This window comes from Malassezia pachydermatis, assembly GCF_001278385.1.
Source record: "Malassezia pachydermatis strain CBS 1879 chromosome Unknown scaffold3, whole genome shotgun sequence".
NCBI lineage: Eukaryota > Fungi > Basidiomycota > Malasseziomycetes > Malasseziales > Malasseziaceae > Malassezia > Malassezia pachydermatis.
The window spans coordinates 1,190,276-1,217,438 of NW_017253140.1; the positions used below are offsets into that span (position 1 = coordinate 1,190,276).

Below are 27,163 nucleotides of genomic sequence, written 5' to 3' on the forward strand. Positions count from 1 at the left end.
GCGCGTATGAAGGATCCGGCGTACCAACGTGAGCATCAACGATTGGCGACTGCCGCCAACTCTGTGCATCGTGCGGCTCGTCCGCCGCCTACACGTACGAACAAACGATTCTTAGCCTCGATGATACGTAACGTCGACGCCCATAACCAACGACAGGCAACTGAAGAAGCACGGAGAGAGGCACGAAGGCCGTCGCGTCGGCCACGAAGTCGATGGGATATGGAACCAGACGACGTACGACGCTCCTTACATGAGGCTGACACCCATCGCTCTGCACGTCGGGCCTCGCGCTCTGTCTCCCCACCTCTACGAGAAAGACCGCCTATGAACGTACGGCAATGGGATCTTGGCAAAGAGACTGGATCTTAAGTGAGTCTATGGGGCTGCATCCATAAAGCAAGGAGGAGCACTAGGAGAACTGTAGCCCACATGATACCCTTGAAACGAAAGGACCGCTCGAGCTCCGGCACAGATAGATAGACGGTGTGGATGGCACCCGGCTGCGTATGGGCATGAGTAATGACCAGTGTCTGGTCCGCAGGCTCATAGTGCCATGTGCCGTCACTCACGCGAATCGTGGGCGTGCGGTGACGGAAGACGTAGTCAGGCACGTAAATCTCTGTGGTTCGGCTTTGTACAGACCCTTCCGCCTCATACTTGTTCCTCCAGCTGAATTGAAAGCGGCACGAATGGCGGTCCCAGGATGTACGCATAGGCAACCCTGCCACTTTACATGCATACGGTCGCACAATAGCATCCAACGCACGACCACCCGCATAGGCGGCTTCCGTCTGGTGCCTGTTGGCACGATCCTGGGCCTCTGCTTCTAAATTGATGATCGAAAAGTCCTCCATGTTCCACAAGTCACCTTGGGCCACTGTATTGGATGGATTGTAGTTCCATAACGTGAACGAAACCCAGTTCTTTTCCATTGCCGCAATCAGGGCATCAAGGAGGTGCGTCTGAGTGCGGTAGTTGCCTGGCATCGTGTGAAGCGACCCATTCACATCGAACGGAATCCCCACCTCACTCATGAGCGTCGGCACCGCACCCAGCGCTTCTTGGCCACGCCGAACAAGCGTGGAAATCTGGCGCAAATAACTAGCATTAGCATGATTGTGACGTACTTTTTTGCTAGACCACGCTGGCCGAAATACAGGGCAAACGGCAAAAACATGCCGCGGCTCAGACCTTGCACATTGACACTCATGCCCTTGTACGACTTGAAAAACAGCACGTTCAAGTCGTAAAAATGCGGCGCATACACGAATCGCTTCGGTCGTGGGAGTGGCATGCTGGTCTTGGGCGTATGGGCCACAGGCTTGGCATGGCCATCCCACCGTGGCATAAACTCATTCGGAATGGGCTCTACAAGGACCAAGAGCGAAGGCATAGCATGACGAAGGCTACCGTTAGCATACATCCCACATACCTAGCCTCCATCTTTTGGATGAACGGCGCGTAAAAGTCTCGGTACCATTCCACACGCCGTTCCTCCTGTCCTGCACGTGGATCCCAATCAAAGTAGTGGGCTTGGAGCACGACAGGCTTGTTTTTGTCTTCGTCCCAGTCCCAGACGCCATGTTCGCGCCAGATACATCCATCCGTCGTACGAGTGCTAGGGAACGCCGTATTCTCAGCGCGTGCCAGCCATGCTGTATGGCCTTTCGGGTCCACATACGACAGATGCGACATTCGCGAAGGTACAGGCCACGATTTGACATAAAAAGGGACGCGCTGAGGGTATCCCTGTGCCAGTGCTAGGCCCTGAATGGCCGAGGGATAGTGCCCTATGTGCAAGTCCGTCATAAAGTTCCACTGATGAAACGAGTGCAAGTTAATGTACCCACGATGCGGCTCATTCATTACCTGGGATCAGTCACCCAGGAACCTACCTCAAATCCAATGAGCGCTGCGCAGTCGGCCAAGGCCTGGACAAGTTGGGTATAGGCAGCGATATAAGCGTCCTGAAGAAAGTCCTGAATGCTCACGGCATCCTCCTTGCTCCGTGGACGGCCATACCCATCTCGCAATAAACGAAAATGAGGCGCAAAGACGGAGCCAGCCCAAAATAACGTATTCATCGTACAGGGGGCCATCTTTTGGTAGCCAGAGGGCCAATTAAATGGACCTGTAGGCTCTTTCTTACCCTTAGGAGGTGTACAGGCCATGGGTATGCCGCCTGCATCAGGCACAAGCGCAGCACCGACAGCGACAAGGTTTCGAGTATCCATACCAGCCGCGCGAAAAGTCTTACGTCAGTGTCGCCTCATAAACGTACCCAAGCCGGCGCACCGCTTCCTCCGCACAAACGACTCCATACATCCTGGTGTGCATTGATAATGCACTTGAGTCCATGCTGATGAAAGATATCTAGCAACTGGACTAGGTAGGCGACATAGTCCTGGTCAATGGGGTACTCAGGACACGGTCCCTGATGCGAGAGAGCTTCCCACGTTACGAGCAATCGAATCAAAGTCAAACCCCATTGCTTTAGTCGTTGACAGTGCACATGAGCCTGGTATGAGCTATTCACAACGTACCTCACTCAAGGGGAAGGGGCGGTCCACGAAAGAGACGTCCTCTGGATGTGAATACGTCGTAGGCACATCATGCGGCACACTCGGTCTGCGATGTCAGAATATTCAACACGCACAATTTGCTGGCTCCCGCTACATTGACACCACGCAATAGAAGTACGCGGCCCTCCTTGTCAATAAAATGGCGACCTTCCATGCCGATCGGCCCACCTAGGGCTGCATCGGACAAGTCTTGCGCTACCATGGTAAGAGTTAAAGACTGTGCACGATGCTACTTGTCTATCACTGAACATGCCTCCACATTACAAAGAATCAATTCGGCCTAATTTTAGCGAAGAAGACTCGAAGGATCGCTACCAGAGCGCTTCGTATAGAAAGGATGCAAGCTCGGACTAGAAGCTGTTGCCAGTGATGCGTACGGATGGGGAGTAGATGTCAGAGGGCTTTTGCGATGCATTGGTACATGGGCTGTCGGTATAGTGAGAGTGTCTTTAACCCCGTCTGCTTCCCAAGTGCTAACAGGGCGGCCCGTTGACTCTTCATATTTGCGTAAAGGGTATGTGTCTTCATGCGCCATGTACCTTGAGCCGGAAGATATAGTTCGTGGGTATGTTGAGTCTGTCGTGGCTTCATATGGCAATGAATGGGACGGGATCATAGGTACTTCTGACATTTGTTTGGGATGTGCTTGCGTTCGCAATTCTTTCAAGACCAAAAGAATTGCATTGGTAATACTGCGCACTTGATCGTCACTTTGTCGTAGCAGGCCTGCTACATCGATGCTAGGAACTGAAGCCGTTGCAAAGCCACTCCTTCTCGCATAAGTTGCCGACTCACGGCCCAGCTGGAATCGAAGCTCTTGATTCATGGAATCTGCCGCTTCGGCAGCATATTCAAGCTGCTGCAAAAGCTCGGCCGTGGGTGTTGCAGCTGAGGCGGCCCATCCATACCTTAGCTTTCGACATTGCTCTATGGCCATGCGAAGATTCAAGGTATGTGAGGGATAGGATGGCCTTTCCTCCAGTGAATAGCGCTGAGGGGTAGTGATTTGGGCCGAAAGAATATTTTGTTCTCGGCGTTTCTCTTCCGCATGTCTGGGCTGTTGATGTAGGCGTATATGACTCAAGTCGGACGCCAATGCATCTACACTCACACTTCGTGTGAAATTGGATGGAAGTGTCGAATACCTGCTCGAAGTATTCAAGGATGGCGCCATAGATCTCTGGTCCTGCATCGATAACAGCGGCTCTGCTGGGTCCTCTGGCACTTTGGCAAACACATGTTCTCGCCATGCCTTGGCTTTGACAGATGGCGACTCCCATGCACTGGCATCTGCATCCTCTACCAATTTTAAAGTGACAGGGGGCTTAGGGTTAATTTTCTCCATGTCTCTGTTGCTGGCGTCGTATCTTTCCGGGAAAGATCGTTTCAAGGGTCCTGTTCGTAAATGACCTTCCTCTAGTAATTCAGCGACTTCTGCTTCTCTTATGGCACTCCGTCTGACTAATGATGTGGTTCTTCGGCTTGGACCATCATCGTAACGGTAGAGAGAGGACGACGCCCTGCGTCTTTCATTCGCTCTCGCCATCGTATTTATCGTACACCAAGTACAAACGCGAACGTGGTTGTCGAGGTGTAAGCGTGTACCCTCTCTCGCATGGACCTCCACCACCCGTAGGTTACGTCCGTGCTCTCTTTCCTCCTGCCAAGCAAAACATCATGTTTGCTAGTGCGGGGGATTTGTTTACTTCCTTTATATCATGGACTGTGCCTACCTCTGTACAGCAAAGTGTTGTGAGGTTCTTTTTTCGAAAGACGTTGGCTAATTTTTTGGAAAATCCGAATCTCCTCGATGCTGACAAGTTTGATTTTCAGAATGGGAGCATTTCCATGTCAGAGTTGGTATTCAAGTCCACGGCTGTTCAATCCCTCCTTCCCGGATGGACACCAGATCTCTCTTATATGAAAGTTGCAAGCTTGTGTATCCAGTTGCCATGGCCTAATATGTTTAGTGGGCCAGTACAGGTTTGTGTCCAAAGCCCTAAAGTCGTCTTGATGGTGGGCCAGAGCGAGGATGAGCATGCACAACCAGCATCACCACATCTTGCAAGTACGAGAGATCCAAGTGATGACACAAGTGAGAATACTACTACGACAGAGAGGTCCAGTATGACATCATCGACGTTTGAAAGTTTGGTCACTTCTTTCGGCATGGCCTTCATGCAGCGTCTGCATATTACTTTACAGGATGTATGTGTCGAACTTCATCATGATTATGGATCCATCTACCTTTGCATTCCCGAGATCCAATTTGATGGGAAAACAGAGCTTGCATCATGCAATGGCTTGCTCATTGATGTGGCCCGTCTTCACAATTCAAGTGTAGATTCTGCATCACCACCCCTCTGCAACGATAAAGATATACCACTCTCTACTCATGACACAAAAACTAAGGAGGAGGACGAACAAGCATCTGAAGCGACCTTTTCCGAAGAAAACACCTCTACAAACCACCTACGATCTCGCTTACTTCATATTCCTGATCAAATTACGATCCAAGTCGTTCCTGTCACAGAGGAGCAAAAGGTTCCAATGTTGCAAATCCATATACCAAACACGCTTATTCAAGTCAAAGGAAAGGATGTTGCCTTTTTGCAGCTTTTCATGATGGACTTTTTTAAGCCAGACCAAAGCTCTGATTGGAACAACATTTCCTTAGGCACCAATGTTGCATTCCTCACCGAGTCTTCCCTTACGAGCCTGAAACTACGCATTATTTCCGAAGATACGTCCATGCACTCTGATGCCGATTCCTCGACACGCGTGGAACTCAAGGTGGAGAATGTTCATGCTCGTGCACTATACACAGGACAAGGCTTCGAAGAGATGTGCATTCAATTGCCCACTTTAGAGCTGTATGAAGTATTAGATGCATTAAGATACCATCCCATCATTCGAATCAATATGGAGCCAGATCCAATGTCGTCGTTGCCAGATTCACCCACATGGGTCCTTGGCCACATCCTTGTGTGTGAAGGTGGATGGGATACCATCTTCCCCTTGGGGGCTCGGAACGACTTTGCCATCTGCGCCCGCCAGAATACGGAGGGCTTCGATATTGAAATTGCACCTGCCCAGCTACTCGTGGATTGTACCATGTTTGCACGACTTCTTCCGTTCTGGCAAGCATTTTCTAGCGGTGCTTCATCTGCTTCTATACCCAGTGCCAATACTTCACTCATTCCATGGGAATTTTGTCATTTCCTCTTGAGCCTATTGCCTATTATTTCCATTACATGTTCCAAGGCACAGATGGCCATCCGTGTCCCCTATGTCTATGCTTCTGAAGAGCGTTCATCCACATATTTAGCGCGAGGAGGTATGTGGTTCCTTGATTGTGAGGACATCGCAACGATAAACAGCCGTGAAAGTCAAGGCAACAGTACCATTGAAACTTTTCATGTGGATGTGGGGCGCGTAAGCATTTCCCAGCTTGACCAAGGCTACTTTGCGCGGAGATTTTTGGATATCCAAAGTGACGATGGCAGTCAGCTTCACGCGTCCCTGGCACTTTCTCCCACTTCAAACCAAAGTTGTGTGGCCACAATCCACATGGATATAAATGAACTCGATATGGGTATGGATGAAGCCATGGTACAATCCCTGTATTATTTCACTGATGATATTTTCTTATATGCTTCGAACCTTCTTCAACTCTTTTTCACCCAGGATGCTGTTTCTGTCGCCACTTGTCTAAATGATGGACTTCCTCAGGCAACGGAGCATGTCTCAGAGGCAAAACAAAGCTTAGATACCCTTGTTTCTGGCGCTTCTTTATGTATTTCTGTCAAGTGTGGTATGTCGCGTGAATGCTCACGACAGTCCGATGTCATGTTCTGGCTGAAGAAGAAGAGGCGCTCCTAGGTGTTCGGGGCATTTCCTTTGTATCCAAAGCGGTATGTATTGACTGCGTCTTACTTTAGGGAACGTCTCAGTTCCGTACTACGATTACTTCCGTTGAAGCCAAAGATGTTCTTCGAGATGTGTATTGGATCAAGCATAGGGAAGATCAAACCCAACCTATGCTTACATGGGACATTGCACCGCCCTTCGATACATCCTCAGATGGGCTTGCGACACACATTTCTTTGTCCAACCTCACATGGACATGGTATGAGCATCACCCTTGGCCTATCTACTACAAGGCACTCAGGGCACCACAAGGAGTACGTTTCTCCATACACTAACAAAAGACATTCCAAAACCAGGCCTTTTGGTCGTATTTTCTGTTGGAAATCTCTGTTCATGATATGGCGTGGCATGGATCTCTACCTACCACATCTACGAGTCAGGTTTATGAGTTCCAACATCTAGCTTTACGATGGACATTAGGATCCGCGCAATCTTCCTCCTATTCAGGTTGCATTTATCAAATGTGGCTTTCTACAAAATCCTCTGACAAATACCTTCCTGTTTGGGAGATGAAGGATGCCCATTTTTCTGGCTCAGGGCTCACGAATCTGTCTGACTGTATGATAACGCAAGCCGATATTACCATTCACACCTATGAAGGATCACCGCACCCTCTTTCTGGCTTGGTGTCAACTATGTTTACAGGCTTGCATCTTCCATCTCTATGGCAATTGCCACAAACTTCCTCTGCACATTTGCCGATTCCACATGGAACTTCTACCGCGGCACTTTCTCCTGATCCTGCGGGGGAGCTTGACGACGAAGAGATTTATTCACAAAATGCAAGTCGCATTCTCTTGTCACAGGTCCATCTGCATCTCCATGTCTATGAAGACCAAGTTGCGTATGAGCAAAGAGCAAAGCGCTTTATTTCAGCTACTTTGAGAGGCATCTCCATGGAATACAATGCATTGCTTGATAACCACGAGTACTCACGCATTGTATTCAGAGCTAAGGACTTGGATATTGGCTCTTGTGACGATAATGCTGTGTCTATCCTGCATGCCTTGGCCCCCACTTCGGACACTTCTGTACCTATTGTGCAAGTGAGTTTGACTGTGCGTCCCAGTGCAAGTCCCAATGTCTTGGATGTACAAGGCAAGGCTCATATTGCCCCGATATACATTGACTTTTCTAGCTCTTCCTGGCAAAGTGTGTCCACCTATCTTATGAATATGTGCGAGACTACGTCATTGCACTTTGTCAACATGGCCATCAGCCCACTGCACCTGAAAGGTCCCATGTCCGTGCCCATGTCCGCGACACCGCAACATCGAGATCCACTGTCTAAGTATGATCAGATGGACGAAGTCCTTACCTTTTCTCCCATGACAATACGCAACATCACAGGCTGGCCATCGCTAGTGCGTGAAGTTGTGACACACTGGCAGAACGATCTGCCATCGAAGTCCTCATAGCAATATGTACACCAACCTTGTAATGTCTGCTTCCTTCGACTATGTACATGAATATCATCCACCGGTTTCGTGTAGCGACACTACTTGCGCCACACATATGCAAAGAATTATGATGTAGGGTATAATTTGTTGGCAAAGCATTTGTTGTTGGTTGGTTATATAGCAAGGAAACGTCGTATCTATGGTGCGCGAGGCAGCAACAAGTGGTATATCGTACAGAGCTTGGTACTTTCTCAAAGCTTTTAAGCTGCTGGTACTAGCTAGACACAGCTTTGTTAATGTCCTTTTCCAGCTTGGAGAGAGCCTTTTCGAACTCTGATGAGTACGAGTCACCATTGTTGTTGGAGAACACTTTCTTGGCCGTGTATGCATCCACGGAGTCTGCAATGTACTGCTGCTTGAATCCCACACGCGAAAGGACCAGGGATTCAGCGAACGACTTGGCCGACGTAAAGCCGTCAGCATAACCAAGGTTGGAGGCCAATGTCGACTCCGAAGCACGCCTCTCGATAGCCTCCTTGGCCGCCTCAGGACCACCACCCAGGATCTTTGCAGCACGGCGTGATTTGTGCGAGCTCGATGTGGAGTGATGATGCTTCGAAGACGAGTGGTGGTGCTTGGAGGACGAGGACGAGTGGTGGTGCTTGGAGGATGAGGACGAGTGGTGGTGCTTGGAGGACGACGAAGAATTGTCCTTGATATGAGCTTGACGACCCGACGACGACGACGAGGCACTCGATGACGCATTCGACGAAGCACTTGACGAGGAGCACGACAGGCGACTGTTGGATGGCAAACTAGTCTTCGCAGAAACATACTTCGACGGCAGAGTGGTCGAGGCAACATCCTTTATCGTGCTCGAAATGGTCTTGTTCGTCCAGCTCGAGGTAAGCCACACGTTGTAGGTCTTGTCCAGGTACTGCGGCAGCGCGGCCTGGAAGCACCAACCAGCATTCTGCTTGCAGTTTTCCATCTTCCAGCTCCAGAACATCATACCGGCTGCCGAGTCCTGGTACGTCTCTTGCTGGGCTTGGCAGAACTGCGCTGTGGCTTTCTCACCATCGCTCACGCCCTTCAGCGAGCTCGGGTTCAAGGCGCAGGACCATTCACCGACGACATAGTTGCCACGAGCCGTGTTGGCAAGTTTGTTCATAGTGTCGCTGACCTGGCCCTTGATTTGCGAAGTGTGCTTGGAGGCCGACATATCCTGGTCCTGGGGAGTGAATACAAAGTATGAGTGCGTGTCTTGCACGACAAAGTCCGAGCGCTTGCTAGCAAACTCGGCACCCTGCTGAGGACTAAAGCCGTCATGGTAATACAGAGGGAAGTCCTCTGCGTATGGCGACACCTTACGCAGGTCATCCATGGCACGCGAGTAGAACTTCCACAGTTCATCTTTGTTCTGCGGCTCGTTGAGGAGCTCGAGACCAATGACGTTGGTTACCTTCGCCAGATCACGCACCAAGTACTCCAGCGCCTTGATGGTCTTGTCCTCGTTCTCCTTGTTGAAGAACTCGACCTTACCGGTAGAAATACCCGAGTGGTCCTGACCATTCTGTGAGCCGTACGCACCATGCATATCGACCAGCACACCCAAATCGTACTTGTCAGCGTACATAATCGCACGCTTCAGGTACTTGTACGAGTTTGCGTACACGCTAGCATAGTTTTCAAAGTCGGTACCCTTCGTGAAGTTCTTGCCGGGCAAGTTCCAGTAGCCAATAGGGATACGGACCGTGTTAATACCCACATCAGCCATCTGCTTAAAATCGTCCTCGGTAATCCAGGTGTCCCAGTGCTCCTCCAGGCGCGCCCGCGCGCTCTGGAGACCTTCATTGGACGTACCGTAACCTGCGACGATGTTGTGCTCCGCCTTCTTGCTGCCTGACGCACAGTCAAACAACGACGGCGCCATCCAAGCCTCGTTCACGAACCACGAGCCAGCATTGACACCCATCTGCTTACGGTAACGCATCATGTTAGCGCGGGTGCGGTTAAAGCTTGGGAATTCGACATGAAGGGAGTCCTTGGGCGTGTAGTCATCGAGAACAGTGCAGCCGTGTTTGCCTACTGTTTTGCCAGAGGAGCCCTGGTGGCTCGCTGCGTTGCGGCCACCGCTTGTGCTGCTATTCTTCGGGAGCGTCAGCACGGAGGGCAGACCCCATTGCTCCTCGGGATGGGAGCTCGACCACGAGCCAGGGTTTTGGACACTGGAAACACGGCCACCGCTCGAGGACACGTCCACCGAGTTGGTCGTTGGGACCGGCTCAGGCTTGTAGTTGGCTGCAGCCAGTCCCAGCGAACTCGCGACTTTAGCGAAATCAAACTTCATCGTTGCAATGAAAATGGGTAGTGCAAACGCGTGTTAGGAAAGTGAAACAAAGAAATGAAAAGAAACAAAGAGGAATAAAACCGTCCAGCGGTGATGTATCAGGAAAATGAAACAGGGCCGTAACGCGCAGCGTATACGGGGATCTTTCGAATAAAAAAACAACTAGACGCCAGGCCTAGTGCTTGTGCCAACAAAGAAACCGGGGAGGGGAGGGAGGTAAACGCGAGCGCGCAGCGCTATCGCACGAAGAAAGGGGGAGAGGATGGGATGAAGCAGAGCCGGGTTCAGTCTCGGTGCTACTATATACGCTGTTCTTCGTGTTCTACACCTGCAGGTCCCCCCGCCCTACGCATAATGAACATCTATAGTGGAGGCTTCTCAACGTCGCCGATGCATGTGTGCCAAAAAAGCGCAGCCACGCCAATCAAGTGCACATACCTCCACACGCGGACGTGAGTGAAACAGGCGGCCTAAGCGTGGGCGTAGAATCTCGATGAAGCAACAGGACATCGGCTCATTTACGTTCGATGCCAAGGGAGAAACAATTGGCGGTGCATCACGACCATAATTTTGACAATATGAGCGGCACGGCCGAGGTTGTCGAGACCATTGGCTACGCTGCCAGGGCCTGGCGGCGGATGTAGGAGTGTCGAGCCAAAGACTAGGCCGATATTGTGAGCGGCCATGAGATTGGCTTTGGACGCATTGGCGACCATCGCGAGATGATGCGCCATGCGCTGCAGTGCTAGGTAGTGGCACCGTGGGAACAAGTGAACCAGTTTGCGAATTGCTTTCACGCGCTGCTCCTGCAAGGCAATCCGCTCCGTCTCCATAAGCCTCTCGTAGAACGCATAGGGCACGATCGGTTCAGGCAGTTCACGTAGCCATAGTTTCACGACACTGGCCAGCACATGCACGTCGATACGGCTGAGCATGAGCTGCTGAGGTGGCTTCGTTTCCAACATATGCTGCAACTGCTCGACAGCATGCCGCGTACCACTAATGCGGTAAATGCCCTGCTCGAGCAAGCCACGCGCCTCAATTTCCTGCAGGACGCGCTCAATCGTCGGGGGCAGCACGGCGCCCTGTGTGCGCAGACTCAGTTCCCGCAGCGGCACACCAAACACACTCGCAGCACTTGCCCGGCCCAAGTAATCGGCCACGTCTGCTGCATACGTCCCTGCATCGAACGAGTCGGCCATACGCACATGGGGCAGGGTTTGCAGTTGCGTGAGCCAGTGGCCAAACTCGTCGTAGTTCGGGAACTTTAACGTGCATTTGTCGCCTTGAGGTGTTGCCATGTGAAGCACAAACGGGTGCTTTTGGTACGGCCATACGGTGATTAGAGCGCCTGCACAGCATACCACGGTGCTGGGGCGCGACGTAGGCACAGCTTGCAGCAACGAATCACTTTCGTGGGCGGACGCTGCAGACGCACACGTCATAGAGGTGGCGCTCGTGTGGATGGTACTCTGCGCCTCTGCATCGATCGTCACGTCCGCCTCGTTCTCAAGGGCGGTGGCGAGGGCCTGCGTATCCAATCGCGGGGCCTCCGCGGTAGGCGTCTCCGTGCCATGTCTGTGCGCTTCCTCCAGTTCGACCCGCTTGCGCTCCTGGGCAAGAATCACGCCGGCAAAAAACACAAGAGGCCCAGTCGCAGGAATGCCTTGGAACGTGGCTTCCAAGGCAGCATCTTCGAGCATCAGCGCATGCGGCCAAGAGGCATTGTTCGTCCATGAGCGCAGCCAATCCAACCGCACGCGGGCCACATTAATAGCATGTTCGGTAGGTGCCCCTGTATGGAACGCCAATGCATCTGCGACCAAGTCTGACGCTGACATGTACCGACTGAACTCCAGGAGCACAGGCGTCTGGGCTCGTGCCTTGGGGCGAATGCCCCAGTGTGCCAACACGGAGAGAATCCACCCTGGATCGGGTGTGCAGTGTGGCAGACCGTCCGGGAGCGTCGTGGGGGTGCTGCCCAGCAAATCCGCCCAGGCGGCCACGTTGCGTGTCGTGGTCACATGCTCCCATGCCGCACGGAAGGTCTGTGCGCGGGACGTCGTCAAGCCCTCTAGCACAGCGCATTCAAGGAATGTCGGTGGGAGAGGCGCTCGTGTGCCTGGATTATCGGGCGTCGCCAAGCGCATGGCTCGGGCCATCGAGGCGCGACTGAGGAGCACAGCATCGATCAAACGGTTGATCCGCTCCACACGACGCTCCATGCCTATGCGCGGCTCTGTGACCTGCGCCTCGGTCCAATCGCGTACAATCTCATGGACACGGCACAGTTCCCGTAGCGAGGGCGGCAGTGTGTCCCACAACGCACTGCCTTCAGGCACATGCCCGTACTGCTGGCTCGGCGGGAGGCACCGTAGTAAGCGGTACATACTCATGCACTGCGATGGATCCGCTGTGGCGGCGCTCAGCCACGCCGAGCGCGTGTCGTGCATCTGCTCCAAGGTCCAGGCGGCCTGTGCAAGGTCGTGCGCGTGCAGCATCGCATACGGCGGCGCCAACATCGACTCGAGGTACACTACCAGTTCCTGCGCTGGGCGTTCCCAATCGAACGCTCGTGGCACATCGATGGTCGGAACCAATGAGGGGAGCACAGCACAGTCCATGCCCATGCTTGTGATGGAGCGTGTAGGCAAAGTAGGCAGCATCGCCAACAAGCCTTGTACGGCCTCACTGAGCGGCATAGTATCGGATGCAATCGCATCGCACTGCTCTGCGGCGCTCTTGAGGAACGTATGGAGCGCCTCATAAAGCACCAAATCTGAGATCCACTCACGTGGGTACAGCTCGAGCCAGCGACGGATCGAGTCGAGCACACGCCAGCGTATCGCATGCAGCCGAGCCTCTTCAATGGGCTCCCGTTGAAAGGACGCTCCTTGCAATGGCGCCCACGATGGAAACTGGTTCGGGACATTCATTCGTGTATGCCATGCCATCTCACGGGCGGCACTTTCCGCCATTGTCCAACGATGAATGAGAGCATCGAGCAATGCCTTGGCCGTGATCCAGCCGCGATACGAAAGGAGAAGGGTATCGCGGTACGCAGTCCATTTCAAGTCGACATGCAGCAGGTCGTACGTCGGTGGATCGGTCCGTGGCTCCGCCTGGGCGCGAACGACTAGGTGCTCTGTGCTAAGCACCAAAATGTCCAGCAGTCGCGGAACCGTCGCGGCGCGGATTTCCACTGGGAACCGACGTTCCGGGGCGTACGTATGCACCTGCGGCGGACCGGTCCATGGCGAGGCTGTGGCGCTGGAAGATCCCCTCGACGAATCGTCCAGCCCAGCAATCCGCGCATGCATGGGGTAGAGGACCAAGTCGTCGCTCATACGTACTTCCTCTGCCTGCGACACGAAGCGCGCCGCACAACGTGCGAGTGACGCGTAGGCCCGTCCCGGCGTGTCATCCAAAAGGAACGCACGCCGCGATACAATGGCATCGGCCGATTGATGCCCAGGGGTCAGCGTAGGAAACGCAGCAGGGAACGAGAAGAGGACGGCCCCATCCGCCACAGCGCGAGTTGGCCACGCTGCAGGCTCGTCCACATGCACACGCTCTACAACGCGTCCATCCACAACCACTGCGTTGCCCATGTAATCCGTGACGCTAGTCTGCAGTATAAATTCATACGTCGAGAGTCGCTGAAAGAGCGCTTGGTATTCGGCAATCGGCGCAGGACTCATGGGCATCGGTGGATCGCGCTCGTACGACGAGAGAAGTTGCTGGGCCAGCGCTCGTACACGATGAAACTCGCTTTCTTGGGCGGCCAGAGGAATACGGATGCGGGCCGTCGGCGTGACGGCAGACACGAATTCGTTGGCGGTGACAATGGCCGCAGGCGACAGTAAACCTGCATTGCCAAGGTACGGAATGGCCCCGGGTACTTCGCTGAGAATCCCTGCGCGGTTGTTCGCCTCGTCCCAAGCCCAGATGGGATCAATGGAGGTATGTACGCCTTCCAGCCACCCGTGCGATGCGAGTCGGGGTGCCCATTGCTCTGTAACCAATGTTTGTAGCGGCATCGGCACATCACGCCACAATCCATCCAAGGCGGCGACAGCGCGTGAACATAGTGCCGCACACACAGCCACCCAGCCTGCCATATCGCTGTACCGCTGCAAGTACGACGCCACTTGGATCCACTGTGTAAGTACATGTGCCCGCGATACCGATGCTGCCTCCCCTTGTCGCTCCGGCGCCGCGTCGACGAGCAGTTGCCGAAGAATCACATGCGTTAGCCAGTGGGGCTTCGACGCATCAAAGCGGAAAGACCGAAGCCATGGTTCAGTGACACTACTTCCAAGGCGATACGCTGTAATGGGAACGCGCAGAAAAGCCCGCAAACGATCCGCATGAAAACTCTGAATTTGGCGCGCAATTTCACTGGCATCTTGCTTGACCAGCAGCGCTGCACTCCAGCATGTACGTAGCGGCGCCAAGTCAGTACGTACGCCGCGATTCCGTGGCGAGCCGTTGAGCCAGTTTGTTGCATGACTGGCGGTCTCATCCGTGCTGTGCTCTTTCCATGCTGTGACCTGGGCATGCAGCGGCGCATACGCGGCTGACTTGTTATCCGTGACGTCGGAAAACAGGGCCGTGAGTTCCGTAAAGAACAACGTTATATGCTCCGTTTGTAGCAACGGACGCTTCCACAAGAGCAAGTCGACAAACAGCATGACGCGCTGCACACTAGCTGGATCCGAATTGCTAATCCTCACATAGTCACGTAGTGCTCGCACAAACCAGTGCCATGGTACTTGAGTCGTGCTCAGAGCATAAAAGACCAAGTGCACAAAGCTCTTTGTATCCAAGTCATCCCCTTGCCATGTTGTAGAGCTGAGCCTCTGCGTTGCAAATACCAACTCATGTGCCAACGCTGCGACTGTGCCTGACTCAATGCGGGCCGCCCAATGCCGTGACATCAAATTGGGCTGCGATAACTGCAGGTCAGGATGCTTCGTAGTGTTGGTCCAGGACGAGGTAATGGCTTCGTAGCCCAGCTCTTCAGGTGCTAACGACGACGACGAGTCTGGGATCGGCACCGGCTCGATAACGACGGCTTCCTCACTCAGGCCTTCTGTGTCGGGCCCTGTCCATTCATCAGCGGTAAGCATGGCCATGGGCCACTGCATCGAGCGTACTTGGAAGGTATGGCGTACTTCCGTCACCATGGCCGAAGGGACCTTGTAGAAATACAACGTATCACCACGCAATACGGCCTTGAATGGACGCCATCCACGTCCTGGCTCTGTACGGGTCCGCGATGTGACTGTATCGGACCACCATGCGAGGCTCATAGGCCCTGTGCTCCGCTTCACAAATCCACAAATAAGAGTCTGCGTGTCAGAGGCATCCAGTGACTCTTTTTCATGGGTCGATGCAGCTCGCGTACCCAAGGTATGTCGCGCGCGATGATTACGCCAACGCGAAGCAAGGCTCGTACTCGACGTCTCAGTCGGCGTATGACTCCGTGCCATACCGCCACGAAAGGAATCGCTAATGCTCCTACTTGATACGCGGCTGAGCGCATCGGGCAGGACAGGATGAGGCGCAGGCCCTGAGGAAGTGGGCGAGGTAGGCATGCTCCGTAAACGAATACTAGATGTACGCGCACGTAGCGTACGAACAAAGAGCGTCGAGACGGATGGAACGAAGTGGTGCTCCAAGGGAGTCGGGGTGCTTACACGCTGGACAGGGAGTTCGCTGTGTGGTAGCGATCCAGGCATAGATCGTCCCTAGAGCAAGGGCGATAGCACACGTTGGGGCTTCCTTGCGGGCCCTGCAACCGGGCTAATTATACATATCAAGCAGATGAGAGGTCGATGTAAGTACATCCTAGTCTATCATAGCAGAATCATGCGATCGCCGAATGCGTAAAGCGTGTGTCGTAAGCTCATCGTGTGCGAAATGGTCCGTGACCTTGCTCCGCTTGGACTGGTCGTGCGAAATGAAGCCCACGTGGCTCCTGATAGGTGCAGGGCAGAACGAGCTAGCACGGTTGTGGCATGGCGCGCTGCAGGACCTGCGCACCGTCGGAACAAAGATACATAGCCTAATCCATCTTATTCTACTCGTTTACGCCCAGACAAGATGGGTCACATTTACCGGCATGCGCCAAAGAAAACGTAGTTCTACCGCCTATGACAGAAGACGCGTGCGCAAAAAAAAGTCCGGTCAGAAGAAGAGGCCACCGCAGGCTACTACGATAGATGGAAAGTGCCATACGCCTAGCCTTGTATCGGGGGGATATCGTATTTAGTGAGCATCGCCGTGGTGGTCCCAAGGGTGACGCCATCCCTGTAAAGACACAAAAAAAGCACAACAGCCACGTTATCGCAAGGTCGAAAGTGTAAGCATGATGTGATACCTTGACAAAAAGTACGTACCAGCAAAACTGGGCCATCTTCCTTGGCACGAACAAGAATCCAGAACCACATCGCACCACCGAGAAGCGTCGCAGCAGCGCGATGGCGGAAAGCGGGCCGATGAGGGTGGAACCCATGCATAGGACGGAACCAACCGTTGCCAGCCATATCTATCCATGTTAGCCATAGCTCATACGTGTTCACGTACTGTTTGTCGATTGGTCTTGAAACAAGTACAACAAGCGCTTCGAACGAGGTGGACGACGGGCCGACGAGGCTCCACGCCGACCACGTGGTACAATCTCGGCCGAAGACGCGTCTTCACGCTGACGGCCCCGTCGGCGGGTTGTCGACGTGAACGCGGTCGCTCGCTCTACGCGTAGTCGTGACCCTGACGGGATGAGCCTCAATTTGAACGGGTTTCCCAATAAGGAGCTCCTGTCCGACCATGCCGTATTTGAAAGACTGGAGAATCTTGTAGAGCCACTTGTTGCTTCGCTGGAGAGTCGCTCGCTTGTGCCACCTTCTACGTCATCACCACTGACGGCGCAGCAACTCGCCCACTTTGTGTACCAACTGGACACGTTTCAAGAACGCACGCTGGGTTTTGGCGCTAAACGGCCTGCGAATCCTGAAGCAGCGGACGTTCATGCACGCCACCCACCGCGGTTGCCTGCGCATACACTGCAAACGTACAAGTCGTATACCGACTTCTCGCCTCTCACGACAGACGCGCCATTGTATGCCGTGCTTGTATCATGTTTCACGTTCTTGGCAGAGCGCAAGCAAACGTCATGGGACTTCGAAGACGAGTCTAACCGCACGCTCTACATTGAAATGATTGCGCGTGTGCGTATGGATCTACGTACCAAAGGTGTCTTGCCCACCTTCCGTATTGCTGCCGCGGCGGATGTGACGCAGGCTGAAAAGGCGCACCTGCAGTCCCTGGCGACGCAGATGGAGTGTGAGTGGACAGACGATACAGAGAAGGCTACGCATGTGCTTTATCCATCACCTGCTGATGCTGCCGGCGAGCCTGTGGATGGTGCCAAACCACCGGAGTCTGAGTATTTCCGCACGTTGGCACACCACAACAAGAAGGTGCTGATCCATGTTTGGTACCGCCCTGATTCGTACGATACATGGCTGCCAGATCGCGACTTTTCTGAGCAGGAACTGGAGCCAGAGCCTGCGCCACGGACGACAGCCTGGCATATCGGCACACGCTGGCTGCGTGATACCAGCTTGTACAATGAGCTGATGAACGAAGAGGACTATGAGCTGGAAGACGAATCGGACGACGCGAATGCCGGTCCTGCGGCAGCCACGGAAGCCGAGGCACGTCGGACGAAGAAGCACAATTTGCCCGAGTCCATTAGCGACGATTCAGCCTCGAAGCGAATCAAGCTGCTGGTCGGCAGTAAGCCGGTGGGTGCCCAGAGCATTGATTTGTCTGGCACCCAGCCGATCCCCGGTAAGAAGTACGAAAGCGAGCCTATTGCTGGCGGGACCATGGGCAACTTGCCTAGCATCGATGCGGGTCAGGCAGCTACAGACGGCACCGATCTGCCTGTGCGTGCTGCCACCGCGGCTGACACATCGGTCTCGGAGGCGGCTGAACAAGAAGATGCTATGCAGACGGCGCGCAAATACCTCGCTGAGCAGACGCAAGAGGTGATCATTCCCTCGTACTCAACATGGTTCGATATGTCGACCATCAATGCGATTGAGAAGCGCTCCCTTCCTGAATTCTTCAACAACAAGAACCGCAGTAAGACCCCGACTGTGTACAAAGAATACCGCGACTTTATGATCAATACCTACCGTCTGAATCCCAGTGAATACTTGACCTTCACAGCCTGCCGCCGAAACTTGGCGGGTGATGTGTGTGCGATTATGCGTGTGCACGCCTTCTTGGAGCAATGGGGTCTGATCAACTACCAGATCGACCCGGAAACGCGGCCGGCCGCGTTGGGCCCGCCGTTCACGGGCCATTTCCGTGTGATGATCGATACGCCGCGGGGCATTGCGCCCCTGCACCCTGGCACGCGGCCGGATGGACCGACGCCCAAGGCAGAGACCTCTACTACCAGCACGGTCCCCAGCGATGGCGTCTCGTTGGAAATGCGGCGGTCTATCTTCCAGTCCACCCTTAAAGGCTCGCGACCTGTGGACCACGCACAAGCGGAATCCCTGGCAGCGGAAGCGGCCAAGGAGCTGGATGCCAAGCCCAAAGCCGAGTCTTCGTATGCCTGTGATACGTGTGGCGTAGACTGCTCATCGTCACGCTACCAGAGCATCCGTGTGAAAGACTTTGCACTGTGCCCGCCGTGTTACTTGGAAGGCCGCTTTCCTTCGTCGATGTACTCGGGCGACTTTGTGCGCCTCGACGAGTCGGCGTTTAAGCATGCAGGACAGGCGGGCGGTGCTGGCCAGAAAGACGACTGGACCGATGAGGAGACGCTAAAGCTCTTGGAGGGGCTGGAGATGTACGAAGAGGACTGGGGCCTCATTTCACTGCATGTCGGTACGCGCTCGCGTGAACAGTGCATTACCAAGTTTATTCAGCTCCCGATTCAAGATGCCTACCTGGACGGCACAGCACAGAAGGATCTTGGGGCGCTGCAGTACGCGCCGCGGGATCCTGTGAGTGGCAAGGCTGTGCCCCTTGTGCCCTTTGCACAGGCGGAAAATCCGGTCATGAGCATCGTGGCTCTGCTGGCCAGTGCGGTCAGCCCTGCTGTGGCGTCGGCTGCAGCGCAGAGCGCGCTGGGCACGCTGACGGACAGCATCAAGTCGAAGATCAAGGCCGCTGCGGCCTCCTCGGAGGCCGACGCCGAGCCATCGTCTACCGCTGACCAGCCGACCACGGCGATGGAGGTGGAGGCGCCTGTGAAGACGGATGCCACCGACGAGGCTGCATCGGCGCCGACCGCCCAGGCGGAGGACAGTGTGCCGCGCACGGAGGTGGAAAAGGCCGCATCCATCGCGCTAGGCTCCGCTGCGGCCAAGGCGTACGTGCTCGCGAGCCATGAAGAGCGTGAATGCCAGCGCCTGGTACAGCATGTTATTGAGCTGCAGCTGAAGAAGATGCAGCTGAAGATGTCGCAATTTGAGGAGCTTGAGTCGTTGCTGGAAGCCGAGCGCCGTTCCATCGAGGCGGGACGGAAGCAGCTGTACGCGGATCGTCTGGCTGTCCAACGGCAACTGGCGGCTGTGAACGAGCTTCTTCGGAAGGCAAGTACAGCGCCTCAGACAGTACGACAGGACGATCTTGTGCATGCCAGCAGCGCCGTGAATGGTGTCCCGCAGCAAGGTCCGGTCGTTCGTGAGGCACAGGCTGAGCCGCCCAAGGATAGCGCTGTAGCTCGTGTAGACTAACTGGTGTGTAGCGCCGTTAACCAGGCGAGATCATGGGCGATTTTGAGTGGAGGTGTGCCAGCGCGCCCGTGACGTGGCGCCCCACCTTGCCACGATGTACCTGAGCAAAGCTACCGACGCAGACTGGGCCTACCCATCTACGGAGCCTACAGCCAGTGGTTTCTTGGATGTGACGGATGGCCACTCGATCCATTGGCAGGAGTACGGTCATCTAGAGGGCGAGCCGGTGCTCTGCCTGCATGGTGGCCCAGGCGGTGGCCTAGACACCGAGGTGTGCCGCTTCTTCGATCCTCAGCGATTCCGTGTGCTGACATTTGATCAGCGTGGGTGTGGCAAGAGCACGCCTTCGGCGTCGGACGATGATGCGAAGGCAGCGCTGACGAACAACACGACGTCGTGCCTCATTGAGGATATTGAGAAGCTACGTGCGCACCGTGGCATTACCGGGAAGATGCATGTGTTCGGTGGCAGCTGGGGCAGCACGCTTTCGCTGGTCTACGCCATTGCGCACCCTGAAAATGTTCTCTCGCTTCTTTTGCGTGGTATTTTCCTGTGCCGGCGCAAAGACCTCGACTTTTTCTACCAGGGCAACGCAGCGACCTACGCCCAAGATCCTCTGGATACTTCCATTCCTGGCAGCTACATGTTTTTCCCGGACGAATGGGCGCAGTACGTGCAAGTGATTCCCGAAGATGAGCGACATGATATGATCGCTGCGTACGACCGCCTCTTTTCGCGTACGCCTGCGAACGAGGCCGAATTGCAACAGCAGATTGAGGCGGCGCGCGCGTGGTCGACTTGGGAGGGACTTACCAGCAACGTCTCGATCGATACGTCCAAAGCCAACCCGTACGCGGACACGCGCTTTGCGAAGGCGTTCGCACGTATTGAGAACCACTACTTTATCAACGGTGCTTTCCTGGGCGGCGCTGGCCAGGCTAACCGTTCTCAAAACTTCATCTTGGAGCAGGCACACCGCCTCGCCTCGATTCCTACGTACATTGTCCATGGCCGCTACGATATGGTATGCCCTCTCTTCCAGGCTGAAGAGCTGGTGGCTGCGCTGCACCAGGCCGGCAACCAGGATGTCCACCTTGTGCGTACGCCGGCCGGCCACAGTATGACGGAGCGCGAAAACTGCTTGGCATTGACGGATATCATTGCAAAGCTACCTGTCCCTTAGTAATACATATATCTCATAACTAGTGCAGTTTGTTCTTCGATGGCGATGCACGGCCACCATGCGCCGAACTGGGCGACGCATCCGCTTCGCGATCGTACGGCACCGCTGCAGGGATGGACGTCGAAGACTCGTTCCATACAGGATACTCACGCGATGCCATTCTTCGCGCTTGCATTTGCTCACGACGCTGTTCATGCTTGCGATTCGCCACTGTGTTGCTGAACATGGGGAGCAGGTACCGCTCATCAATGCGCTGGAACCATTGTCCATCACGGAAAATCACATTCGCTTGATCCAGCACATCACGAGCGACGCGAGGCATCTCAGGAGGCGCATCCATGTCCAGTGTATCATCCAAATCGTCAGTAGATACGCTGCGCAAGCCACCGGGCCCTGCCACAATCGCCTGCGGCAAAGCACTGCTGGAGCCATTCCACGCGGGCAGCACTTCATGCTCGTCGGGCAAAGCGGCCGAACGAGATGGATCAGACGACCACTGCTGATCGCGGTACCGTGCTGGTGGTCGCGTAGGCACACGGATCCAGGGCTGTGTTTCCACATCGCCCTCTTCGTCCGCCGACGAGTCCGCTTCATCGTCGTCCACACCCGTGTCAATCTGCAAGACCTGCAGCATTTGGGCTGTCGTACCACCAAACACAATCACACTTACGACCACGGCCACAAGCACAGCCGTTTGCAGCGCATAGGCATTCTCGCCTTGGATGCCTGCGCTGAGCGCAAAGCCGACAGCGCCACGCAAGCCGGCCCAGAAAAGCATCAGCTGGTAGTGCCGAGGGAGATTGTACGGCGTATCGGGCAGCCCTGGCGCGCGCAATTGCCGCCGACGAGAGCGCCACTCCCCCAATTGATTCAGTGCCCATGCAATGGGGAACACGGCACAGTAGCGTGACAGTACGACGGCCCCTAGTGTGAACAGAATCAGCATTGGCCGGAAAACGAGGTGGTCCCCTGTGAACAAACTGAGACCGAGGTAGATAAAGATAAAGTTTTCCGAGAGCTGCATGTAAGTAAAGTCTCACGTACACTTGACAACGTTTGGAAGCTGTACTTGGTCGTCCGCTGTGTACGAACCGACATGTTGTGGAATGCATAGTGCTTGAGCGTAATCCCGCAAAAGAGGAGTGAAACAATGCCGCTCATTTCCACGGTATTGCTAAAGAAGTAGCTGACATAGGCCACAATCATCACAATGCAACTTTCCAGTTCCGGGTACATGCCTAGCCGCGTATGTTTCAGCAGTAGCGAGCACAGAAGACCAAACAGCACACCCAGCACCATACTCACAGAGAACACCACCGCAAAGAAACCAGCTCCATAAAACAACGTCGTGAACGAAAGATGCGAGCCACGAAGCTCATTGAGCGTCTCGAACATGACGATCGACACGGCATCGTTTAGAATACTCTCTCCAAAAATAATACTGTACAGCTGCGGGTCGACCTTGTACGTCTTAAAGATGGCCAAGATGGTCACAGGGTCGGTAGCACTGAGTGTGCTGCCAAAAATAAGGCACTCCAAGAGCGATAAGTGGGGTCGTTCCAGGCGCAACACCGACGCAAGCCAAACGACCAAGCTAGAGTGAGCTGGTCATATGTACATACCCGATCACGACGGCACTTACAAACGTGCCGAAGAACGCGAATGTGAGAATGGTGCCAAAGTTCCGGAAAAATTTGGCCTGACTCATTTCGTAGCCACTAGCCAAAATAATCGGCGGCAGAAGCACGTTGAGCATAATAGTATCGCTAAATGTCAGCATTTCACGCACAGGCTTCAACGCGTCCAGACGCAAGATGAGGCCAATAAACATGCCGGCAAACATGCCGACGATAGTCTCATGCACAGCTGTGATCCGCTTGACTTTGAGATAGTAGCTCGTAAGAAAACTGCCCATCAGCAGGAACAGCACCAAAAAGAGAGCGAGCGATGAGAATCGCTCATTCTGCTCTGCATCTGGCTGCTGCGACGCCATGGTAGATGGCACCTAGGAGTGACGCACGATGTGCGCCCGAGCCACGTAAGCGTAGCACCTCCACTACCGCCATGGCCCCTGCTTCCGTAGGCGGCGACGCGGCGCGTCGGCAGGCGACCTTGGACGCGCTGGAGCGTGCATGCGCTGTGCGCCGGTCCATACTGTCTTGGTAGGTAAAGTGTGCCTAACTGAAGTATTGAGAGCTCATTAGGCGTTTTGCAAGAGCTGGGCCCCGCCCAAAACGATGACAGCGTACGTGCTCTGCTTCGTGAACGCGATGCCCTGGCCCTCCAGTTATTGCGCGTACAGCGTGCCCTTGATCAAGTTCGAGAGGAAAGTGCAGCGTACCTATCAGATATCTATGGTACGTATATGCCTTCTGACAAAAGTAGACACACGGCAACGGATTGTGACCTTGCTAGACACGAAACGTGCAGAGGCACCGATACGAGAGCCTATACCTGCCAAGCTCCAACTACTACGTGGTGTGGTTACCGTATGTACCTATGGATGTACTTACTTCAGAACATGGCACGCGAGTATCCTATACCCTGGTGGGACGACCCCACGCTAGCCGACTGTGTCTTGGCCATGGACGACGCGTTCGAGAGTGGAGGGACAGACACCACATAGCTGTACGTAATCAAACGCGTTTTCCCAACCCTCCTCAGTCTACGCACGATGCTGGATCAGTTTGTGGTGCTGTCCAAGAGTAGGTAGAGGTGTACACTGACGCTGGCAGCGGGAGCCGTGTTGTGGTCGAAGACATTCACGCCTTCTCTTTCCAACAATGACCTATTGAATCGCGTGATTCGCACGTCGTTCTTGGAAGAACGTACAGCGACGGAGCGCATGGACGTAGATGGGTATACCATCCGATGGCTGTTTTCCAATGAGCTGGATCTGGTTTTCATTGTATGTCTACATCCTACTTACCGAAGGCCATCCATCAGCGCATTCTCCAGCTCACGTATATTAGCACCTTGCTGGACACGGTCTGTGATATCTTCACCAAGAAATATGCATCGCTGGTTCGCACGCTACCTACGTTTTCCACGTCCCCAGATACACTGCAATCGTACGCCAATGATGTGCAGCTGTGGGAAAAGGAATTTGTACAGCTCCTACGCAAACTTGAGCAAAGTCCCAAGTCCAAGAAAGGCACATCGACGCCTACTGCGTCGCCGGCGGCGCCCAAGATTGAGGAAGCGACAATGACGTCGCCTGTAAGCACCCCAGAGCCACTGAAGAATGCCAAGGCCGCTGCTGTGGGCCCGCATGGGCGTCGTGTGGCCTCTGGCAAAGCGAAGAAGGGCAAGGCGGCGCCACGTACAGAGGCGACACCCGAGCCGGAGGGCAAGAAGCCTACGCCTGGCAAAGAGCGGCGCAAGTGGGGCGATAACAATGAGCCATTGAGCGATGCCGCACTTACCACGCTTGATTTCAGCGGTGCCAAGAACGACGAGCAGGATATCAATTTGAGCCAGTGGATTGACGAGCGCAAGATGGGTACGAAGCGCAGCGACGGTGTATATGAGCTGGCAGACGACGAGGCAGAGACGAACGACAATACCCCCAGTTTCTTTGGGTCATTGATGGGTACAGGCCCTACGTCCTTCTTTTCACGCCTGACAGGTGCCAAAGAGGCCTTGACCAAAGACGACCTTGCGCCTGTCCTCCATGCGATGCAAATGCACTTGCAGTCGAAGAATGTCGCGAACGATGTGGCGGCGTTGATTTGCGAGGGCGTGGAGAAGCGACTCCTAGGGAAGCGTCTGGGCAATTTCGGGAGTGTCAAGGCGGAAGTGCGCAAGTCGTTGGAAGAATCGATTACGCGTATTCTTACGCCCAGTACGAGTACAGATATTTTGCTGGAGATTGCTAGCAAGAAGCAGCGTCGCGCTGAGCTTCTAGCGACGCTGCCAGCGCACGCTGTCAAGGGCCATGTCTCGCCGGCACTGAATCCGTACGCAATTGGGTTTGTCGGCGTGAATGGTGTGGGCAAATCTACGAACTTGGCGAAAGTATGCTTTTGGCTCTTGCAAAATCGGTACCGCGTTTTGATTGCCGCGTGCGATACGTTCCGCAGTGGCGCTGTGGAGCAGCTACGAACGCACGTCCGCAATTTGGGCCAGCTGGAGCTGGACGGACATCGTGTGGCTGACGGCGTGCCAGGCACAGGGGAGCCGATGCTGGAGCTGTACGAGCGTGGCTACGGCAAAGATGCCGCAGGCATTGCGAAAGATGCATTGGCGTACGCCCGTACGAGTGGTTTTGACGTAGTGCTCATCGATACGGCAGGTCGTATGCAGGACAATGAGCCGCTCATGCGTGCCTTGGCGAAGCTCATTGCCGTGAACCAGCCTGACAAGGTGCTCTTTGTGGGCGAGGCCTTGGTCGGCAACGAGGCTGTGGACCAACTCACGAAGTTCCATCGCGCCCTCAAAGACTACAGTGGAGTGGCCGATCCACGTGGCCTGGACGGCTGTCTTTTGACCAAGTGGGATACGGTGGATGTACGTATACGAAATCGCCATAATATACTAACTGCCTAGGACAAAGTCGGCACCGCGCTCACATCCACGTGGGCTACGGGACTGCCCATCTATTTTGTGGGGACGGGCCAGACCTATACAGATCTGCGTCAGCTGCGCGTATCGCATGTTGTCAATGCGCTCCTGCGCGAGTAGATATACCCTTCGTCACATGCATATAGGGATATACAAAGGGGAGCTTTTGGGGCGGCTCGCTCAACCACGAGACTCGTGCAGCACCTCGCTACGACCCAGCGGCTGGGGCACAAACACTGGGGCCATCGTGCGATCCGCAGCAAGCCGGAGAGAGTGTGGCATCGGGCCTTGGCCAGCAAGGGTCGAATCAAGGGTCGTGGAAGGCAGCACAAAGCTTCCGTCAGGCATTTCCGCCAGGTACAAACGACGCAGAGCTTGCTCCGCAGCACGGAACTCGGCCATACGGATGCTGCTACCTGTACCTTCGCCCAGCTTCGCTGCACCGCTGTACACGCCCACGACAAACACAGGGTTGATGCTCAGACGACCTGTCTCTGCGAGCAAGCGACTTTGGGGCGCAGGCTTGCCGTATTTTTTGCAGGTCGTGGACAGAACGCGTTTCGGGTCACGGAACTTGAGCAGGCTCGCCAAGTCCAGACGACGGCTGAGGAACTGGCTATGCACAAAACCACGCGTCGCCGCCATACCTAGCTCCTGGAAGAGCACGGCGACCAACGCGCGCATCGATTGCGCAGCCACATCCTTGCTGAGCAGCGGCGCGGTGACAGTCTTAGCGCCCTTGTGCAAGGCGCGCGTCACCGTCGTCGAGCCTGTCCGATCCCAGCGCTGTACACCCTGGGCTAGAACACCAAGCTCTGCGCCCACATCGGCCAGCGTGCTCGGACCGACGTACGCACTAATAAACGCTTTCAGCACGCGAGTAGGAAGGTGCGGGTACTTCAGATGGAAATGTTCGGCAGCCAGGAGACCCAGCAAGTTGTTGCCAAGCGTCGCAAGCTGAGCATTGTGTTCCACCTGCTCGTGCAACTCCGGCACCTCCTGACGCTCACTGGCCGACAGGGGCAAGCCGGACGCTGTTTGCTGTACGCTAAGCAAGCTGGGGTGTGTGCATGCCATCTGGACGAGGCGCGTGCGACGCTCGCGGTCTTCTGGCGAAAGAGAGTGGGAGAATAGATGGAGACGTGCACCCAGCGCGGCGATCGCCGAAGGCACTTGGGCACGCAGCGAGGCCCAGACGGCCGGATGCATACGAGCCAAGCTAGGCAGACGACTCGTCGCGCCAGAGGCGTCTGGGGAGCGTGACTCTATCACAGGTGTAGCATTGCGCCACCATGCACTGGTAGAAAAGGCGCGATGCATGGCACGCGGGGCCATGGCAGGGTATACTCGCATGGCCACGACCAATCCAAGCGCGATAGAAAGGTAGGTTG

The 27,163-nt window shown here is 54.8% G+C and overlaps 11 protein-coding genes across 11 annotated transcripts; 5 read left to right on the forward strand and 6 right to left on the reverse strand.

The window, feature by feature from the left end:
* Positions 1–365: 365 nt before the first annotated feature.
* Positions 366–2,784, reverse strand: Malapachy_1197 (glycoside hydrolase family 5 protein; the record flags this gene model as incomplete). Its single annotated transcript, XM_018135704.1, has 7 exons — positions 366–1,101; positions 1,128–1,406; positions 1,433–1,869; positions 1,896–2,252; positions 2,282–2,518; positions 2,544–2,628; positions 2,657–2,784. 7 exons carry the CDS (start codon positions 2,782–2,784, stop codon positions 366–368), a joined length of 2,259 nt encoding a protein of 752 aa, XP_017992565.1.
* A 2,423-nt stretch (positions 2,785–5,207) lies between these two features.
* Malapachy_1258 (hypothetical protein) lies at positions 5,208–7,930 on the forward strand (the record flags this gene model as incomplete). The annotated part of the gene is made up of 4 exons (XM_018135763.1): positions 5,208–5,919; positions 6,423–6,496; positions 6,524–6,690; positions 7,462–7,930. 4 exons carry the CDS (start codon positions 5,208–5,210, stop codon positions 7,928–7,930), a joined length of 1,422 nt encoding a protein of 473 aa, XP_017992741.1.
* A 256-nt stretch (positions 7,931–8,186) lies between these two features.
* Positions 8,187–10,262, reverse strand: Malapachy_1266 (glycoside hydrolase; the record flags this gene model as incomplete). The annotated part of the gene is made up of 1 exon (XM_018135771.1): positions 8,187–10,262. The coding sequence occupies one exon, from the start codon at positions 10,260–10,262 to the stop codon at positions 8,187–8,189; it is 2,076 nt and encodes a 691-aa protein (XP_017992576.1).
* Positions 10,263–10,780: 518 nt separating this feature from the next.
* Positions 10,781–16,006, reverse strand: Malapachy_1265 (rho gtpase activating protein 22; the record flags this gene model as incomplete). Its single annotated transcript, XM_018135770.1, has 1 exon — positions 10,781–16,006. The coding sequence occupies one exon, from the start codon at positions 16,004–16,006 to the stop codon at positions 10,781–10,783; it is 5,226 nt and encodes a 1,741-aa protein (XP_017992579.1).
* A 529-nt stretch (positions 16,007–16,535) lies between these two features.
* On the reverse strand, positions 16,536–16,813 carry Malapachy_1250 (hypothetical protein; the record flags this gene model as incomplete). The annotated part of the gene is made up of 2 exons (XM_018135757.1): positions 16,536–16,577; positions 16,667–16,813. The coding sequence occupies 2 exons, from the start codon at positions 16,811–16,813 to the stop codon at positions 16,536–16,538; spliced, it is 189 nt and encodes a 62-aa protein (XP_017992739.1).
* A 231-nt stretch (positions 16,814–17,044) lies between these two features.
* Positions 17,045–20,026, forward strand: Malapachy_1238 (swi snf complex protein; the record flags this gene model as incomplete). Its single annotated transcript, XM_018135745.1, has 1 exon — positions 17,045–20,026. The coding sequence occupies one exon, from the start codon at positions 17,045–17,047 to the stop codon at positions 20,024–20,026; it is 2,982 nt and encodes a 993-aa protein (XP_017992193.1).
* Positions 20,027–20,120: 94 nt separating this feature from the next.
* On the forward strand, positions 20,121–21,209 carry Malapachy_1239 (proline iminopeptidase; the record flags this gene model as incomplete). Its single annotated transcript, XM_018135746.1, has 1 exon — positions 20,121–21,209. One exon carries the CDS (start codon positions 20,121–20,123, stop codon positions 21,207–21,209), a length of 1,089 nt encoding a protein of 362 aa, XP_017992192.1.
* Positions 21,210–21,228: 19 nt separating this feature from the next.
* Malapachy_1243 (sodium hydrogen exchanger) lies at positions 21,229–23,202 on the reverse strand (the record flags this gene model as incomplete). The annotated part of the gene is made up of 3 exons (XM_018135750.1): positions 21,229–22,227; positions 22,254–22,803; positions 22,832–23,202. 3 exons carry the CDS (start codon positions 23,200–23,202, stop codon positions 21,229–21,231), a joined length of 1,920 nt encoding a protein of 639 aa, XP_017992684.1.
* Positions 23,203–23,273: 71 nt separating this feature from the next.
* Malapachy_1264 (hypothetical protein) lies at positions 23,274–23,835 on the forward strand (the record flags this gene model as incomplete). The annotated part of the gene is made up of 4 exons (XM_018135769.1): positions 23,274–23,371; positions 23,397–23,566; positions 23,595–23,698; positions 23,728–23,835. The coding sequence occupies 4 exons, from the start codon at positions 23,274–23,276 to the stop codon at positions 23,833–23,835; spliced, it is 480 nt and encodes a 159-aa protein (XP_017992578.1).
* Positions 23,836–23,883: 48 nt separating this feature from the next.
* Malapachy_1229 (signal recognition particle receptor alpha chain) lies at positions 23,884–25,892 on the forward strand (the record flags this gene model as incomplete). The annotated part of the gene is made up of 4 exons (XM_018135736.1): positions 23,884–23,914; positions 23,945–24,117; positions 24,144–25,718; positions 25,758–25,892. 4 exons carry the CDS (start codon positions 23,884–23,886, stop codon positions 25,890–25,892), a joined length of 1,914 nt encoding a protein of 637 aa, XP_017992133.1.
* Positions 25,893–25,952: 60 nt separating this feature from the next.
* On the reverse strand, positions 25,953–27,107 carry Malapachy_1252 (ribonuclease iii; the record flags this gene model as incomplete). Its single annotated transcript, XM_018135758.1, has 1 exon — positions 25,953–27,107. The coding sequence occupies one exon, from the start codon at positions 27,105–27,107 to the stop codon at positions 25,953–25,955; it is 1,155 nt and encodes a 384-aa protein (XP_017992738.1).
* Between the last annotated feature and the right edge of the window lie 56 nt (positions 27,108–27,163).